Source organism: Rhinoderma darwinii, chromosome 4, assembly GCF_050947455.1.
Source record: "Rhinoderma darwinii isolate aRhiDar2 chromosome 4, aRhiDar2.hap1, whole genome shotgun sequence".
Classification (NCBI taxonomy): Eukaryota; Metazoa; Chordata; class Amphibia; order Anura; family Rhinodermatidae; genus Rhinoderma; species Rhinoderma darwinii.
Window position 1 is genome coordinate 257573393 of NC_134690.1, and position 18650 is coordinate 257592042.

The 18650-nt window shown below is 40.0% G+C and overlaps 1 protein-coding gene across 7 annotated transcripts in view; it reads left to right on the top strand.

Annotated features, from left to right (window-relative positions):
* The window catches only part of FAM184A (family with sequence similarity 184 member A), a 273827-nt gene that overhangs the window by 159792 nt on the left and 95385 nt on the right, over nt 1-18650 (top strand). For all 7 annotated transcript variants that reach the window (XM_075862406.1, XM_075862407.1, XM_075862408.1 and 4 more), the window contains one exon: nt 16269-17123. In XM_075862406.1, coding sequence (XP_075718521.1) covers nt 16269-17123 — 855 coding nt within the window. The remainder of the gene's footprint in view (nt 1-16268; nt 17124-18650) is intronic.

Below are 18650 nucleotides of genomic sequence, written 5' to 3' on the forward strand. Positions count from 1 at the left end.
ATACTTATGATTGCAACTGATATTAGCTGCTAAAGTCTTGATCCCATTATATTGGCGGAAGGAGGACACTCCGCCTGTCTTACAATGGCTGAGGAAAGAGGCCCAAATAGCTAGATTGGAGGAGTTGAGTTATTTGGCCCAGAGGAATCCTGGGAAATATACGAAAACTTGGCTTCCTTGGATCACCTTTCTTTCTGATCCTACAGGATATCGAAGATATGCCTCCTAATTGAAACCTTTAGTCTACATATTCAGGACTGGATTTTAGGCAAGAACAGATAGATGGACCCTACTTGCTTTGCATCACAAGTAATGTGACCGGCGGGGTGCTAGAATACTTTATGCTTTGACTGATGGCTCTTAAATTATTTGCCTTATGTTTGATATTTTCGGTATATTTGTGCAAACTGTAAGGGGCATTTATCTTTGATGCGTATTGGTTAAGATGTGGAAAGTCCTGTTAAATGCTGTTTACGTATGTTTGCTATGCTCTGAATGTGAATTTGTATTGTGATACGGTATGATATCTAAAATAAATAAAAAAGATATTTGAAAGAAAGAAAGTTGCACAAAAAAAAAATGTATTTTGTGTCGCCAAATTCTGAGAGCCATAACTTTTTTTTATTTTTCTGTCGATTAAGTGGTATGAGGGCTTATTTTTTTGTGGGGTAAGCTGTAGTTTTTAATAATACCATTTTGGTGTACATGCAACGTTTTGATCACTTTTTATTTCATTTTTTGTAGGAGATGAGGTGACCAAAAAATAGAGATTCTGGAGTTTCCAATTTATTTATTTTTACGGCGTTCACCGTGCGGGTTAAATAATGATATATTGTAATAGTTCAGACTTTTAAGGACGCGGCGATACCAATTATGTTTATTTAGTTTTTTACTATTATCTAGGGGGAAAATGGGAAAAGGGGGTTTTTTTGAACCTTTAATTTTTACATTAAAAAAACAACTTTATTTAACTAATTTTAACTTTTTTTTATTATTCCTCCTAGGTGACTTCAACCAGCGATCGTTAGATTGCTTGCACGATATACTGCAATACTAATGTATTGCAGTATATCGTGATTCTGACTGGCTTCTATTAAGCCCTGCCGGAGGCAGAGCTTAATACGAGCACAAAGATGGCAGACCTGGGGGCCTACATTAGGCCCCCGGCAGCCATAGCAACCATCGCCCCCCCCCCCCCCCCCGCGATTGCGTTTTGGGGGGCTTTATGAGTTGTTAGAGGGGGTCGCCCCCCTCTTTCTAACAATTTAAATGCTGCGGTCGGTATTGACCGGAACATTTAACGAGTTAAACGAGCGGGATCGCGCTCGAGCGCGATGCCGCTTGTTACTCTGAAGTGTCGGCTGTAACATACAGCCAACACCAGCATCGTATGGAGCGTGTTCACTCCGTGAGCCCGTCCATACTTCCCCTACCCGACTTTGGCGTATGGATACGTCAAATGTCGAGAAAGGGTTAAGGACCAAGCTATTTAAATTTTTCCATCGTCTCATTTAGAGTGCTATAACTTTTTATTTTTGCGTCGACATAGCTGTATAAGGTCTTGTTTTTTGCGGGACAAGTTTTGCTTTTCAATATCATTTGTTGATTAACTTTTATTAACTTTTTTTTGGGGGGGAGATAGAAAAAAACCCAGCAATTTCACCACACTTCTTTGCATCCTAAATGTACGCTGTTTACCGTGTGTTATAAATAACACAACTTTACGATATCAAATTTATATTGTTTTTTTATGTTTTCCTGCTTTTACACAGTAAAAACACTTTTTTTTTTCAAAATCATTTGTTTTTGTCTCCATATTTGAAAGAGCAATAACTTTTTTATTTTTCCGCCAATGCAGACTTGTAATTTTTATTAGTACCATTTTGGAGTGCATGCCACTTTCTTATCACATGTCTTTCTTGCATCGTTTTTTGTTTTAATTTTTACAGCGTTCGCCGAGCGGGTTAAATAATGTAATTGCTTTATAGTTGGGGTAGTTACGTAATAAGCAATATGTAAGGTGAAAAAGTGGGTTTTTCCTGTTTTGTTCACTTTAAATTTGGATTTATTATTAACTTTATTCAACTTTTTTTAAACTTTATTAGTCCCACTAGGGGACTTTACTGTGCGATCACCTGATCGCTTTTATAATACACTGCAATACTTCTGTATTGCAGTGTATTACTTGCCTGTCCGTTTAAACGTACAGGTATCTGCTAGGCCATGCCTCTGGTATGGCCTAGCAGGCATTAACTAGAGGCAGACCTGGGGGCCTTTATTAGGCCCCCGGCTGCCATAGAAAACACTGACACCCTGCGATCTTATTGCAGGGTGCCGGTGGGGTGAAAAGAGGGAGCCCACTCCCTCCAAAACCATTCAGATGTGGCGCTCGCTATTGAGCCCCGCATCTGAGGGGTTAAAAGGGCGTAATCGATATATTTAATTCGATCTCGTCCATTCAATCAGGTCTGCTCCCAGCCCTGAGAGTAGAGAGATTTAACTGCTCCCGGCGGTGATTATTTATTCCGATGCAGCGCCGTAAAAAGGCAATTGCATCGGAATAAAGTCCGTTAGTGGCCGCCGTAAAAGCACCTATGGGCGGTTATTAACGGGTTAAGCCCCATCTTTCTTGGAATTTTTTCATGTTTTATAACATTTAATTATAATGGATTAAATTAAGTTTTTTTTAAATATACAGTGAAGGAAATAAGTATTTAATCCCTTGCTGATTTTGTAAATTTGGCCACTGTCAAAGACATGAACAGTCTAGAATTTTTAGGCTAGGTTAATTTTACCAGTGAGAGATAGATTATATTTAAAAAAACAACAGAAAATCACATTGTCAAAATTATATATATTTATTTGCATTGTGCACAGAGAAATAAGTATTTGATCCCTTTGGCAAACAAGACTTAATACTTGGTGGCAAAACCCTTGTTGGCAAGCACAGCAGTCAGACGTTTTTTGTAGTTGATGATGAGGTTTGCACACATGTTAGATGGAATTTTGGCCCACTCCTCTTTGCAGATCATCTGTAAATTATTAAGATTTCGAGGCGGTCGCTTGGCAACTCGGATCTTCAGCTCCCTCCATAAGTTTTCGATGGGATTAAGGTCTGGAGACTGGCTAGGCCACTCCATGACCTTAATGTGCTTCTTTTTGAGCCACTCCTTTGTTGCCTTGGCTGTATGTTTCGGGTCATTGTCGTGTTGGAAGACCCAGCCACGAGCCATTTTTAATGTCCTGGTGGAGGGAAGGAGGTTGTCACTCAGGATTTGACGGTACATGGCTCCATCCATTCTCCCATTGATGCAGTGAAGTAGTCCTGTGCCCTTAGCAGAGAAACACCCCCAAAACATAATGTTTCCACCTCCATGCTTGACAGTGGGGACGGTGTTCTTTGGGTCATAGGCAGCATTTCTCTTCCTCCAAACACGGCGAGTTGAGTTAATGCCAAAGAGCTCAATTTTAGTCTCATCTGACCACAGCACCTTCTCAGAATCATCCAGATGTTCATTTGCAAACTTCAGACGAGCCCGTACATGTGCCTTCTTGAGCAGGGGGACCTTGCGGGCACTGCAGGATTTGAATCCATTACGGCGTAATGTGTTACCAATGGTTTTCTTGGTGACTGTGGTCCCAGCTGCCTTGAGATCATTAACAAGTTCCCCCCGTGTAGTTTTCGGCTAAGCTCTCACCTTCCTCAGGATCAAGGATACCCCACGAGGTGAGATTTTGCATGGAGCCCCAGATCGATGTCGATTGACAGTCATTTTGTATGTCTTCCATTTTCTTACTATTGCACCAACAGTTGTCTCCTTCTTACCCAGCGTCTTACTTATGGTTTTGTAGCCCATTCCAGCCTTGTGCAGGTCTATGATCTTGTCCCTGACATCCTTAGAAAGCTCTTTGGTCTTGCCCATGTTGTAGAGGTTAGAGTCAGACTGATTCATTGAGTCTGTGGACAGGAGTCTTTTATACGGGTGACCATGTAAGAGCTGTCTTTAATGCAGGCACCAAGTTGATTTGGAGCGTGTAACTGGTCTGGAGGAGGCTGAACTCTTAATGGTTGATAGGGGATCAAATACTTATTTCTCTGTGCACAATGCAAATAAATATATATAATTTTGACAATGTGATTTTCTGTTTTTTTTTAAATATAATCTATCTCTCACTGGTAAAATTAACCTAGCCTAAAAATTCTAGACTGTTCATGTCTTTGACAGTGGTCAAACTTACAAAATCAGCAAGGGATCAAATACTTATTTCCTTCACTGTATCCTTACATTATTTAATATTAATAATAATAATAATAATAATAATAATGCAGGGTATAGATGTGCATAATCACCATAATTTTATAATATAACAGTTTGAGAGAATAAGAGAATAAAAGCTCTCCAACATTCCATATCCTGGACACATGCATGCCTTCAGGGGCAGTTGGGCGTCCTCCATGAATATAAAATTGTCAGTAGATCTAACCAATATTAGCAGGGTCCATTGACATTAACCAGTTGCGGATCACCCATAGACTAGAAACATCCGGACAGTTCTGAACGTCCTGCAGAGTTTGCTGCTCCTAGACAACTGTATCACAGTGCTTTACCCGGAGACCAACTAGCGTGGTCTCTTGGCTTGTGATTGTTATGACAACCTGTCATAGCGATCACATTCCTTCCCCCATCTGTGCTTATGTGCCGACTTTAAGGAACTCCGTGATACAGCTGTCTCTAGATGTCTGATATCATGGAGCTTCACCCGGAGACTAAGCACGTGGTTTACGGTCATATGATCGTTGTGACAACCTGTTACAACAATCACATTACTCCTGCAATTGCGCTTTTGCGTCGACTGTAAGGAACTCCATGATACATCTGTCTAGAGATAGCTGTATCACAGAGCTTCACCCAGAGACCAACCAGTGTTGTCTCTGATCAGGTGATCGTTGTAACAGCCTGTCACAACAATCCCATTACTCCTCTCATGGGCGCTTGCTGCAGACTGTAAGGATCTCCGTGATACAGCTGTATTATAGAGCTTCATCCGAGACCTATCATTGTGGTGTCCGGTCATATGATCGTTGTGACCACAGCGATCACAGTTAGTAAATAACAAACTTTTCTATTAGTTGTATCTTCCTATCTGGCAGGCTGTCAGTGGGAGAAGAATAATGTAAAAAACACAAACACACACACTTTTTGATTTTTCAACAAATATATTTTTTCAATAATTATATATTTATATCTATCTATCTATCTATCTATCTACCTACCTATCTATTCTAATCACATGACGACTTTGGCCGCGACACAGGTCGCCCAGCCAAAGAACGCTATGTCTCGTAGTCTACATTGCAAGTAATAGTAATGAAAGTCAATGTGGTCGCTGTAAATGTACTTGAAATGTAGGCTGCAAGACAAAGCGATTTTTGGCCATTCGACCGGTGTCATGGCCAAAGTCACCGTGTAGCTGCAGCCTAAAACTAGATAGATAGATAGATAGATAGATAGATAGATAGATAGATAGATAGATAGATAGATAGATAGATAGATAGGAGATAATAATAATCTTTATTTGTATGACACAAAATATCTGCATTTAAATAGATCATGATTAATGTATCTTTATATATCTATCTAAATGCTGAATTTTTACATCATACAAATAAAGATTATTATTATTTCTATCTATCTCATATCATATATATTGATGTATTGTACAGTTTTAGGCTGGGGCTACACGGCGGCTTTGGCCGCGACACAGGTCCAAAGAGTTTGCTATGTCCCGTAGCCAAGATTGCAAGTAATAAAAGTCAATGTGCTTCAAAACATTTGATTGGCGGTGGTGTCAGGAGTTGTACCTCGACCAATCAGATATTGATGGCCTATCCTGAGAATAGGTAATCAATTTTTTTGGACTGGACAACCCCTTTAACGGTGTCATGGCACTTCACAACATCTGTAATGGTCATATGGCGTCAGCAAACCAGCATTTGGAAAATTTGCTCTCCAAAAGGCAGTTTGCGCACCATTCATTGTTAGCTCCGCCTTGTGCCCAGCGTGTAAGAAATGCACATATATTTGGTATCGCTGAAGTCGGCAGAATTTGCCAAATATATATTCAGGTGCTGTTACCCAGTGGCATGCACCAGATGTCAAACAACATCACCTAAAATCACAAATTCTATTTTTTTTTCCATTTTCCATTTTTTCCTCCAAGAAGAGGGGTAAAGCTTTTTCTCAGGAAGTGGTTAACTTCAATTTGTATTGATAACTTTAATGGCTCTCTGCTCTGGCTAATAGAGGGGGATCCTAAGTGAGGTCCCTTCTATATGACATCTGTATGCCCCAATATGGAAAAGGATTGTGTCAATTGGACAGCAACTTAAGGGCCTGTTCACATCAGCGTTGTGTTCTGTTGAGGGGTTCCATCTGAGCTTTCTGTCGGGAGAACCCTTCAACGGAAAGGCAAACCGAAACCACAGCTCCCCTTTTGTATAGTGCCACACAGCCCCCCCCCCTTGTATATAGTGCCACACAGCCCCCCAATTAGTACAAGGCAATAGCGCATTGGAGAAAGTTGTATCAGCCAGGGGGATGTCAATCAAACATCGATGGGTTTGGAGGCAGGACTATGTGATGCTTCAGGATAGTGTCACCGACCCATGAGCCTTTAATGAGTAATTAGAATATAGTGTGCGCCGGTTTAAAAGTTGATTTTATCGATTTTGCTTCATCTTAAAAAAAACATACTTTTTTAATTATTGTCAGATCATGTTTTACTGCACGGTGGCGGTTCAAGGGGTTAAAACTAACAGACAGGTTTCCATTAAATATACAATGAATTGAAAACAATTCCATTTGCCCTGCAATTTTGTTATTATAAATATATCCTATATAATTACAGCTCCAGAACCAAGCTCATACATATATACAGTACCGGAACAAAGCTCAGTACATAAATACCGCACTACAACCAAGCTCAGTACATATATACCATACCAGAACCAAGGTCAGTACATAAATACAGCCCCAGAACCAAGCTCAGTACATAAATACAGCACCAGAACCAAGCAAAGTACATAAATACAGCACCAGAACAAGCTCAGTACATATATGCATCCCTAAAACCAAGCTCAGTACATATATACAGCACCAGAACAAGTTCAGTACATAAATACAGCACCAGAACCAAGCTCAGTACATAAATACAGCACCAGAACCAAACGCAATACATAAATACAGCCCCAGAACCAAGCTCAGTACATAAATACAGCACCAGAACCAAGATAAGTACATAAATACAGCACCAGAACAAGCTCAGTACATATATGCATCCCCAAAACCAAGCTCAGTACATGATTGGCAGGGCAAAATGACTTGCCCCGTCAACATGACTTGCCCTGCCTTTCAACCACGGAATGCCAGGCCATTCAGCGCTAATGCATGTATTTGTACCTGCGCGCTGCGTATTTTCAGTTTCCAATACCATTGATTTCAATGTTGACAGAGCTGGTGACATTGGTTTCCGTTTGTCTCAGTTGTGCAAGGGTTTGGACGGAAGCAATACTGTAGTCGACTACGCTATTCATTCTGTCAAAACGATGGAACCCTTGCACAACTGAGACAAACGGAAACCATTGTCACCGGATTTGTCACTAATGAAATCAATGGTGATGGAAACGGAAACCTATTGTTTCCGTTTGTGTCAGTCAGGGCTCTAATCTGACAGAAACCTCAGACGGAACATCAGAATACAGCCCGAATTGATATGTGAACAAAGCCTTACCTGTACAATGTAAACGGGTCACAATTTTAACACCTTACTGCAGAGCTCATGATAAAGCCTTGAATGTGACCTAGATTGCAAGACTATGTTATTTATGGCCCAAGGGATACTGGGCTATATGTGGCCCAAGGGACCAAACTGAATAAAAAAACTGTACTTGGTGTAACATTTTAAAAGGCCATAAAGTGTCACATGTTTTGTTAGTCGTATGTGAGATGTATAAAAAATTGCACAACTATAGTATAAATTGGCGCAAACACTATAAATAACACAAGTCAGGCCACACTTTTTCTTTCCTTACAAAATTGTAATCATCTGTTTATTTCAAGGATAATAATAATAATAATCTTTATTTATATAGCGCCAACATATTCTGCATCTCTTTACAATTCAGAGGAAACATCTACAGACAATAGCAGACATTATATAGTGACAAAATTAGTTAATTCCAACAAGAGGAGTGGGGACCCTGCTCACAAGAGCTTACAATCTATCAAGAAAAAGGGAGAAATACAAGAGGAGTGAGGACCCTGCTCACAAGAGCTTACAATTTATGAGTAAATAGTAAGAGATACAAGAGGAGTGAGGACCAAGCTAGCAAGAGTTTACAATCTATGAGGAAAAAATAAATGCCCTTTTAGACTGAACGAAACTCGGCCGATACAGCGAGCGCTGATCAACGAGACATCGTTGATCGGCGCTCGCTTGCTTCTGTCTATTGTCCTGTCTTGCTTCTCGCTGCAGGACAACTGTCCCGTACTGTAATCATGTTTTCAGTACGGGACAGTAGTTCCACAGAGAGCCAGGGACTCCTAGCATCGTACATAACTATGATGCTAGGAGCCCGGCTCCCTGCACTGTGTCCGGTCCGGGACTTCCGGCCGAAATACGTTCCGTCCATTACGGACGTAACATGGTCGTGTGAACCCAGCCTTAAAACCCCATTTCAGCCGAGCTGTCAGTTCTACTGAGCTGACGGAATCGACAGAGACAGAACGATACAGCTCCTATGTATACATGATACTTAGATGCTGTATTGTAAAAAGTAAAAAAGAAAAGTAATAAAAGTAAATTTGAAAGTTGTTTAAAAAAACATAATACAAATAATTATTTTCCTTAAAAATTCCTTTAAGTGTACGTAGCCTTTAAGAAAAGCTTCGGGATACAAGCATTACACATGTGGATGAATAAACAGATCCATTATTGATATACTTTTGACTTATAAGTATACTTTATACTTATCTGCCTTCGCAACTGTGTGAAGGGACCTTGGGTCAAGCCCAGGTGATGTGCACCCTCATTTCAAATACACAGTCCCGGCCAGCTTTGGGATATATAGAAAAAATGAAATTAGAGTGATGACAAGTATAACAGTATTTTACATTTTCTGAACTTTGAACTTGATGCTGTATTTTGTAAAAACAATTAGAACCGCAATACAGTAGTCCTGGACAGATGCTGTCATGTGTATAATCATGCATGCATATATACCAGTGTGCGCTTGCATAGCTGTTGATAAATTATTCTGGCAGTCTATTAGCAGCGGGTTTTTCATTTTCTACTCAGCAATGTGACAAATAAAATCTTACTCCCTGCCAGTACTTATCAGTCATTTCTCCTGCTCTGCTGATTCTTCAAGATAAATAACTCTTTTATACCATAGTAAGAAGCTTTCAGGGGAAAAAGAAAAAATAATGCAAACTAAAATCGTTTAAATAGACAAAGTAACGCAGATTCCATTGCAAAGTGGAAGAAATTTGGTTAGCTTTCACAATCTATTGGACTTTGCATGCCGTTTCACTTGAAATTACATTGTGAATTTTAATATATTTAGGATTATTAATATGAAAGGCATCAATTTTATAATTGATGCTTTAGGTATGAAACAAAAGCCAAAATGCTTCTTTTGACATCAAAGCATGTAAATTGCAGCTACAGGAACATTATATTTCTTTTGCTTGCCCTGGTGCTCTGTAGAACACAGAACATAGAGCTACAGACTGTTGTAACAGAATAGACTGAAGAACTGCCATGCTTTGGCTGAAGATTATTCCTGGTTGTAAAAGGAACAATTGTACTAGTATTTAGCCATTGCAGATAATACAGTTCCCTAATATATGAGCCAAAGCAAGGCAGACTGTAAAGGTATACTCCATCCAAAACTAAAATTTGGCATGTGTTCCAATTAGGAATTCCATGTGTCATTTTCTTACAGTACCTGTCCTTTTTTTGCTACTTCTTTAGCTAAATATCATGCTGGGGCTGTTGCATAGCCACACTCCGAATCAGACTTCGGTAATGCGCTTTTTCTGTGCTACGCTGTTTCCGCAACTTTATTCAGTTCTATAAGAGCTCAGCAGTTTTCTGAAATCCATACTGCTATGCACTAATTCCTCGCTTGGATGCAGCTGCCACACCAGAAAGGACGGGGTTGGGGATCCCCGTTCTCGATATAGGTATGGGTCCCAGAACTAAGGCCCGCATCTATCAGACATTTATGGCATATACTGTGGATATGCCAGAAAAGTCTTTCTTGATTTAACCCCTTCATGCTGCCAATCTGTAGATTCACGCTTTTAAGTTTTTTCTTGAAGCCACATTAAAGGAAGAATACAAACCAAACGGGTGAGTGCCGTAATTTAATTTCTCACTACATGCTGTTCACAGATTGTTCAAGTGTTTTGGTTAAAGAAACTCCAGCTCCAATCTTTGCTTCATAGGACTGCTACATACTTAAAAAACTGATGAGTAGTGCCAACTCCTTTGTATTGTGCCTGGTATAATTCCTCGCTTGGATGTAGCTGCCAGTAGCTGCCACACCAGAAAGGACGGGCGTTGGGGATCCCCGTTATCGAACTAAGGCCCGCATTTATCAGACATTTATGGCATATACTGTGGATATGCCAGAAAAGTCTCTTGATTTAACCCCTTCATGCTGCCAATCTGTAGATTCAAGTCCTAGCCGGATATGCCCCATGCAGCCAGGGCGTGAATCTACAATCCTCTGCTTCTGCCAGCATAGCGATGAGGAGAGCCGGCAGTGTGTGCCCCCAGCTCCCCAGCAACCTGCTCACTGATAGCTGAACCAATTGGTTCGGCTTCTGAGCATGTGATCACCATGAATAACAAAGTAACCAGGGAGCAAACGAGCGCCGATCGACAAGCTGTATTGTCGAACGTCGCTCGTTTTGAAGGTGCTAAACACGGGCGATATCTGCCTGTGTAAAATCACCTTTAGATACATTTAGTAGTTATATATACATAGATATTATAAATCTATATAAAAACATTTTTAGGTGTAATACACTAGATACATGTGGTTTCTAAGGAGCTGAATGTCATAGTGCAACAATTAGCAATCTGATAATTAAAAAAAATGTGAAAATCTGTTACTAGAAGTGGTATTCTTTAGGATACCTGCACACGGGGAAGATTACGGAAAATTGGCAGCAGAATACATTACCAGCAGAGTAGATCGCATTTTAACATCTCATCTACACACTGCGTAAACTTTCCACAGGTAAATTTACCTGTGGTGCGTATTTTAAAATCTTCAGCATGTCAATTTGTGTTGCAGATTTTCAATGCAGATTTTACTCCTTTAACCCTAAAACACACCATGATGTACCGGAACGTCATAGTGCAGGGGGAGAAGTATGGAGCTTGCTCATTAGCTGAACGCGCTCCATATGCTGCGGGTGTCAGCTGTGTTTTACATCTGGGACTAACGGCCAGGAACAGCGATCGTGCTATTCCTGGTCGTCTAACCCCTCAATTGCTGCAATCACAACCGCAGCATCTGAGACGTTATAAAGAGGGGGCGCACCCCTCTGACCGCTCATCGGCGCCCCCACAACACAATCGTCGGGTGCCGATGGTTGTCATGGGAGCCCATGGGCCTAATGTAGGCCCCCAGGACTGCCTTCACTCTGCCTCTGTTAAGCCCTTCCTGTGGCAGGTTTTAACAGAAGCCTGTAAAAATGACTATGCACTGCAATACATTAGTATCGTTAGATCACCGGTTCAAGTCCCCTAGGGGGACTAAAAGGATGTGTAAAATAAAGTGAAATCAAGTTTTTAGTAGTGAAAAAAAAAAAAAAAGTTACAAAATATGTTTTTACATTTTTCCTCAAAAGTAATGTCAAAATAAATAAAGTCAATAAAATTGGTATCGCTGCATCCGTAAAGGTCTGAATGATTACAATATAGTGTTATTTAACGTGCACGGTGAACGACTTTAAAAAATAAGCAATTTAAACCGCCAAATTCGCAGTTTTTTTGTTAACTCTCAAAATAAAATTAATAGAAAGTGATCAAAAAGTTGCATGTACCAAAAAATGGAACCAGTAAAACCTACAGCTCGTCTCCCCCCCCCCCCCACAAAAAAAGCCCTCACACTGGTCAATCCACAGAAAAATAAAAAATGGCTCTCAGAATGTGGTGAAACAAACCATTATTATTATTTTTTTTTTAACAAAAACTAGTTTTTTAAAAGCAGTAATATATAAAAAAATGTATAGAAATTAGGCATCACCGTAATCGTATTGAGCCAAAGAATAAAGTTAAGTTGTTGTTTTTACCGCACGGTGAAAGCCGTAAAAACTAAACCCAAAAAACAATGGAGAAATCTCAGTTTTTTCCAGATTCAGCCTGCAATGAATTTTCTTTTTAGTTTCCCAATACATTATATGGTACTTTAAATGCAACCAATATGAACTACAACTCCTCACACAAAAAATAAGCCCTCAAACCAATCTATTGATGGAAAAATAAAAAAGTTATGGCTCTTGGAAGGTGGGGAGTGAAAAACTAAAATGAAAACGAAAAATATAACTATGGCCATGTCCTTGAGGGGTTAACTGACAAGGTTGAAGTTCACTGTAAAATTAGAGTAGTGAAAAACGCATGCATTTTTACCTTGATTGAATGTGTTTTTCGATGTGGTTGTCTTTTTTACCGCAACCATATAGAAAAAAAAGCATTGAATCGCTGTAAAAACACATGATGTGGTTTTCAGATGCGCTTTTTTTTTATACAGTTTTAATTACTCCTCAACTTCATTGTCTGAATACACCCTTACTGGAATGTTTACCTAAAATGAATCAAGCGGGAAGATCAGAGGAATGCTGTAGTGATGTATGAACATATGGGACCTTAAAGCCATCTGGCACTGTCGGATGCTATTACAGGACTTTGGCGGCTGTTCAAAACTGTGCGGCCGTCGTCCCATTCCTTGTCTCACCGCCACTGTCGGCCTTGCCATATCGGTGCAAGCTCTGCTATATCTTATAGGCACAGGCTTATGTCAGTTATTCGGTTCAGAACTGACACACGTTGCCTGAGCAAGAAGGTTCTTTGGGTCCTGTCCATTTGTGAGGTGTTTGTTGTTCTCTTTTTGGATTTGACCGGACTTTGGATTGCTGTCAGTACTGACCTGTATCTTATTATAGCATTGTGCCAACTCTGCCAGCCCTGAGCTCGGATTTCTATGACCACACTTTTGTTTATTGATTCTAGTAGCTCTCTTCGGAAATACCATGTCCAAGGGCATAAAAATGCAGAAAAAAATCACAGGCAGTTCAAAATCTGCCTCAAAATTTCTGAAGCAGATTTTTTCTGCCTGCAAAAAAACTCCATATGAACAGGGCCTATAATAGTAACACGGCCACACTCCTGTCCCTAAGCCTTACATTGATAGGTGCCTTTAAGGGCAGGGCATTGTTTTGCACATGGTTCAAAAGAGATGGGTGTTGGTCGAGTGAGAGGTAGACACAGAACAACTGGAACATGAACAGTCATGGTACATATTTTCCAGTGTTGTAATAGATCTAGAGAGGTGTGTTTCACAGAAAAGTAGTGTATTCTTGTATAAGTATCATGGGGGGGGGGGGGGGAGGGTAAAAGGAATAGTTCCATCATCTGCATGGAGGAGTTTCTAAATATCAATCAGTTGATGACATGATGACAGTGTAGGGCATATTTAAGTCTGTGCAAGGTGGTGTAGGTAAGATGCAAGGTTCCCTTAGAGCAGTGTTTCTCAAATTGTGACTCGGGCCTCACTGGTGAGGTGTTCTCTAGTTGTTGGTGAGGCGCAGCTGGGTAGGCAAATTTGACAGAAGTGATAATCTGCCGCACAGGCCTTTCTCTTTGGCTGCATCAGTCTCTAGTTTAGCAACAGAATTTGACTCCTTTTGTTCCTTATTAAATGTTATACTTGAAAGAAAGATAAATGGAGATAGATTTTTTACTTCGTCACGAACTTTGACCACTGGTGAAGCAGCATCATGCTACTGAGGCCCCTTTACAAAATGGTTGAGAAGCCCTGCTTTAGAGATGTCAAGGTGAGGTTTGAGAGGAAAAATAAAATGATCACTAAGTCCAGCACCTGTGCATCTTCTGTACTGATGGAAATCATCAGTGTTACATATAGTATAATACAGCAGTTATATGTAGATACAATAGGTATGAATCATGGCCAAATCAGATCACAATCCAAACAAAATTATTTTTTAATTCCTCGTAATTCCTTGGATTAGAAATGTGATATAAAGTAATAATTTGTATATTAGAGACCTAACAAATAGTAATGTTTTAAATAATTGCACAAAAGTATATCCCACCCCTCACCAGAGTGCAATGGGTTGATAATCTTGACCAGATTATGAGAATGCAGAATTCCATAGAAAAACACCTTTTTCACACAGTGTGATCCCCTTGGACTGAATTTACAAAACATACAGGGGGGGAATTTACCATCAGGTTTACGCCACTTTAGTGCCGTAAAAATTATCACATTTTTTTGTGCGCTTGTTTATAATTTTAAGAAAGTAAACAGATACAAATCGGAGGTGACCACCTTACATAAAGTGAACATAAGCAAAAACTACACCCACACTACAGTCTACAGATATTAATCCTTTCGCACTGATGCTTGCTCCTTCCAAACCCATTAAAGAGGCTCTGTCACCACATTATAAGTGCCCTATCTCCTAAGCAGTAAAGAAGGGAGGAAACCTCCAGCTCACCAGTTTGATGCGTCTCCGGACTCTCCGCTCGGATCCCCGCTACGGCTGGCGGTACACAATGGAAGAAAACAGGAGAAATGATCCAGCGCTGAGTCGTACTTTAGGTTAAAAAGGAAGCAGTATTCCCACCTTTATTGGGGTTTTGAGATTAAAATTGAAGGGAGACGCAGTCCCAAGACAAGTGTTGATAGTAGATTAAGAGCACAGTACGTGCTTGAAACGCGTAGGCCAGGGCAAACCGCCTACTATCAACACTTGTCTTGAGACTGCGTCTCCCTTCAATTTTAATCTCAATACCCGAATAAAGATGGGAATACTGCTTCCTTTTTAACCTAAAGTACGACTCAGCGCTGGATCATTTCTCCTGTTTTCTGCCCTATCTCCTAGATAATGTGATCGGCGCTGTAATGTAGATAACAACAGTGGTTTTTATTTAGAAAAACTATCAATTTTGACTGAGTTATGACCTATTTTAGATTTATGCTAATGTCTTTCTTAAGAGACAACTGGGCGGGTTTTTACTTTTTTACCAACTGGCCGTTGTAAAGTGAAGTGTATGACGCTGACCAATCAGTGAGCAATCAGCGTCATATACTTCTCTCCATTCATGTACTCAGCACATAGTGATCTTGCGAGATCACATTGTGCTGTCACTTACTCACACATTAACGTTACTAAAGTGTATTGAGAGTGAATAGACATCACCTCCAGCCAGGACGCGATGTCTATTCACAATCCCGACACTTCGGTAAAGTTTGTGTGGGACTTAATGACAGCAAGCATGATCTCGCGAGATCCTGCTGTAAATGACAGCACAGCGTGATCTCGATGTGCTGTGTGAGTAAGTGACTCATAAACGTTACCGAAGTGTCGGGATTGTGAATAGACATCGTGTCCTGTCTGGAGGTGATGTCTATTCACTCTCAATACACTTCAGTAAAGTTAATGTGTGAGTAAGTGACAGCACAATGTGATCTCGCAAGATCACTATGTGCTGAGTACATGAATGGAGAGAAGTATATGACGCTGATTGCTCACTGATTGGTCAGCGTCATACACTTCACTTTACAACGGCCGGTTGGTAAAAAAGTAAAAACCCGCCCAGTTGTCTCTTAAGAAAGACATTAGCATAAATCTAAAATAGGTCATAACTCTGTCAAAATTGATCATTTTTCTAAATAAAAAAACACTGCTGTAATCTACATTACAGCACCCATCACATTATGTAGGAGATAGGGCACTTATAATCTGGTGACAGAGCCTCTTTAACGGGTAAGCAATTACATAACCGTGTCTTCTAGTTCAATCTACTGGGACCAAACCTTGTGAAATTTGTAGGGATACTCTTTTACGGAATATTTTGACTGTTGTGCTTAAAATTAAGTTCTCTCCTTATTTCAGATGTTTTTATAGTTCACATTAATAATTCTTTATATTTTTATTGATTCACAGGTCATATATGCCTTAAATACTAGGAATGATGAGCATGAATCAGGAATACAAGCCATTAAAGAAGCCCATGAAGAAGAAGTTCAGCAAATCCTTGCTGAAACCAGGGAAAAGATATTACAATATAAAAGTAAAGTGTCCGAGGAAACTGATCTAAAAAGGAAAATACAAGCACTGGAAGAATCATTAGAGGAACATAAAAAGATAAAACACCAAGCACTTACTGAATTTGACGTTTACAAACATCGAGTAGAAGATATGCAACTTTGTGCAGAAGCCCAACACGTTCAAAGAGTTGTCACTATGTCCCGAGAGGTAGAGGAGATCAGGAAGAGATTTGAGGAGAGGATACGGAGTTTCATGCAACTTCAGGTGCAGTTTGAGAAAGACAAACGTGCTGCCCTTGAAGAACTACGAACAACTCATAGATTAGAAATTCAAGAGCTCCTGAAAGCTCAGCACAGTCAAAATGCTACTTTAAACAAGGGCCAGGAAACACTTGAGGAAATGCATCGATTACAAGTGGAGGAGCTCAACAAAAAGTTGGAAGACCTACGTCTTGAGAGGAAAAAGTTAGTAGAAGATTATGAAGGGAAGTTGAGTAAAGCTCAGGCTTTCTATGAACATGAGTTAGAAGCCTTAAAAAGGTCGCAGCACTTTACTGCTGAGAGTTTGCATGCCTGCAAGCAGAAGGAAGCAGAATTAAAGAGAGAATTTCAAACTCAAGAAGCTATCTTACAGAAGAACCTTGGGATCCTTAAAACTGAATTTCAAGTTGTACAGGAAGAAGCAGGAAGTCTTAAAGAAAAGTGCCAAAAACTACAAACGTCTCTGTTTACAGCAGAGAACAATGTTCAGGTAAGAAATACACTGGTTGTACTTAGATTATAGCCTTTTTGGAAGCAATTTTTTTTGCAGGCCTCATAATATTTTTGAATATTTAAATTCTAGTTCTAAACTAAACACTAAACTAAAACATCAGCATCCTAACAAAATACAGCGTATATTTTTTCTTTAATGCTGGCTTACTAAAGAGCTGCAACAGGTCACAACTCCACCGCCAAACCACCTTGATTCAAGGCCTGAGGGCCCACTAGTGTGCGTATGTGTGTACTAGAACTAGGAAACAAGGGGAGGAATCCTCCAGCTCACCTGACACAAAAATTGGGTGTCGCTGTCAGCGTCTGGATCTTTTTCGTGTCGGCACACGATGCAGGAACAGAGGTAACAAGGAAGTTAAATCCAGCGCTTCAGTAGAGGTAAAATAGAAAAAATTTTTCCAAGTTTAATTAAATTTTCATTAAAAGTCCATTGGAGTATGGTCCTGGTGTGTAGATAATGGGAAAGTATGATCCTGTAAAGCCTACGCGTTTCGGACGATAGCGACGTCCTTAGACTTGGCTGTAGTGTGTTTTGAAACTGGCGCTCTGGCAAATTTATACTATGTCCGGGGTGACAGCTGAGTCCTGATTGCGTTCCACGACTCTGCGTGTCACATAGAACGCAACCTGGAAGTGGGATGGTGTTGGCGTTAGATGCGCCCGCTTTCATGTCTAGTGAGTTTTCGTCATTTATTAAGCAACATGATCAGCAAAGCATCTTGTAATCCTTTGTTAAGTAATGTTATAAGTTTTGCCTTGTAAGATGTATAGCTGAATTGTTAATAAAGCTTGTAGTATAGATCGTGATGAGTAGTCACATGTGCGTTCCAGATCACGTGACCATGTGGAACGCAAACATGCAGGACGAATCACGACGTGCGGTCTGGACGAACAGATGTCATCCTGTTCCGACTACACATAGTGGGTAAGTATTTAATTTCTTTATAGTTATCAAGACTTGTACATAAATGATGCTTTATAGGAAATGTCAGTATTGGTGTAACTATAGCTGTAGACATAGCTGATTACCATTCGGATGAAAAATTATTATGATGTTGGTGTGACAGAGAATGGCCAGATTGGAATATCTTGCGCATCTAGAGTTCAATTTTCACTAGTTTGGGTCATTGGATCATGGGTGCACGGGTAAGGAAAGTGAGATGAAGGCTAAAACCTATAATGTGGGGGTGTAATGCATGTCAATCAGCATATGTTATGCATGCACCACGGGGGGTGATTGTTAAAATCATGAGTATATGGAGAAGCTCTTGTTAGAACAAGATATCAATATATATTATGTTGAATCATATGATAAGTTGTTGGGACTGTGTATGGAGAGGTGGTATGACGTTGGTGGCCTCACTCATAGATTTAATATTGGAACATAAGTTCCTTTCTTAGATTTAGGCCATCTGGAAATCTTGTTTTTAATCTATAGATCCAGTAGGCTTCTCTTAGGTGGGTTTTGTTTTTTATGTCACCTCCTCTTTTGGGCAGATGAATT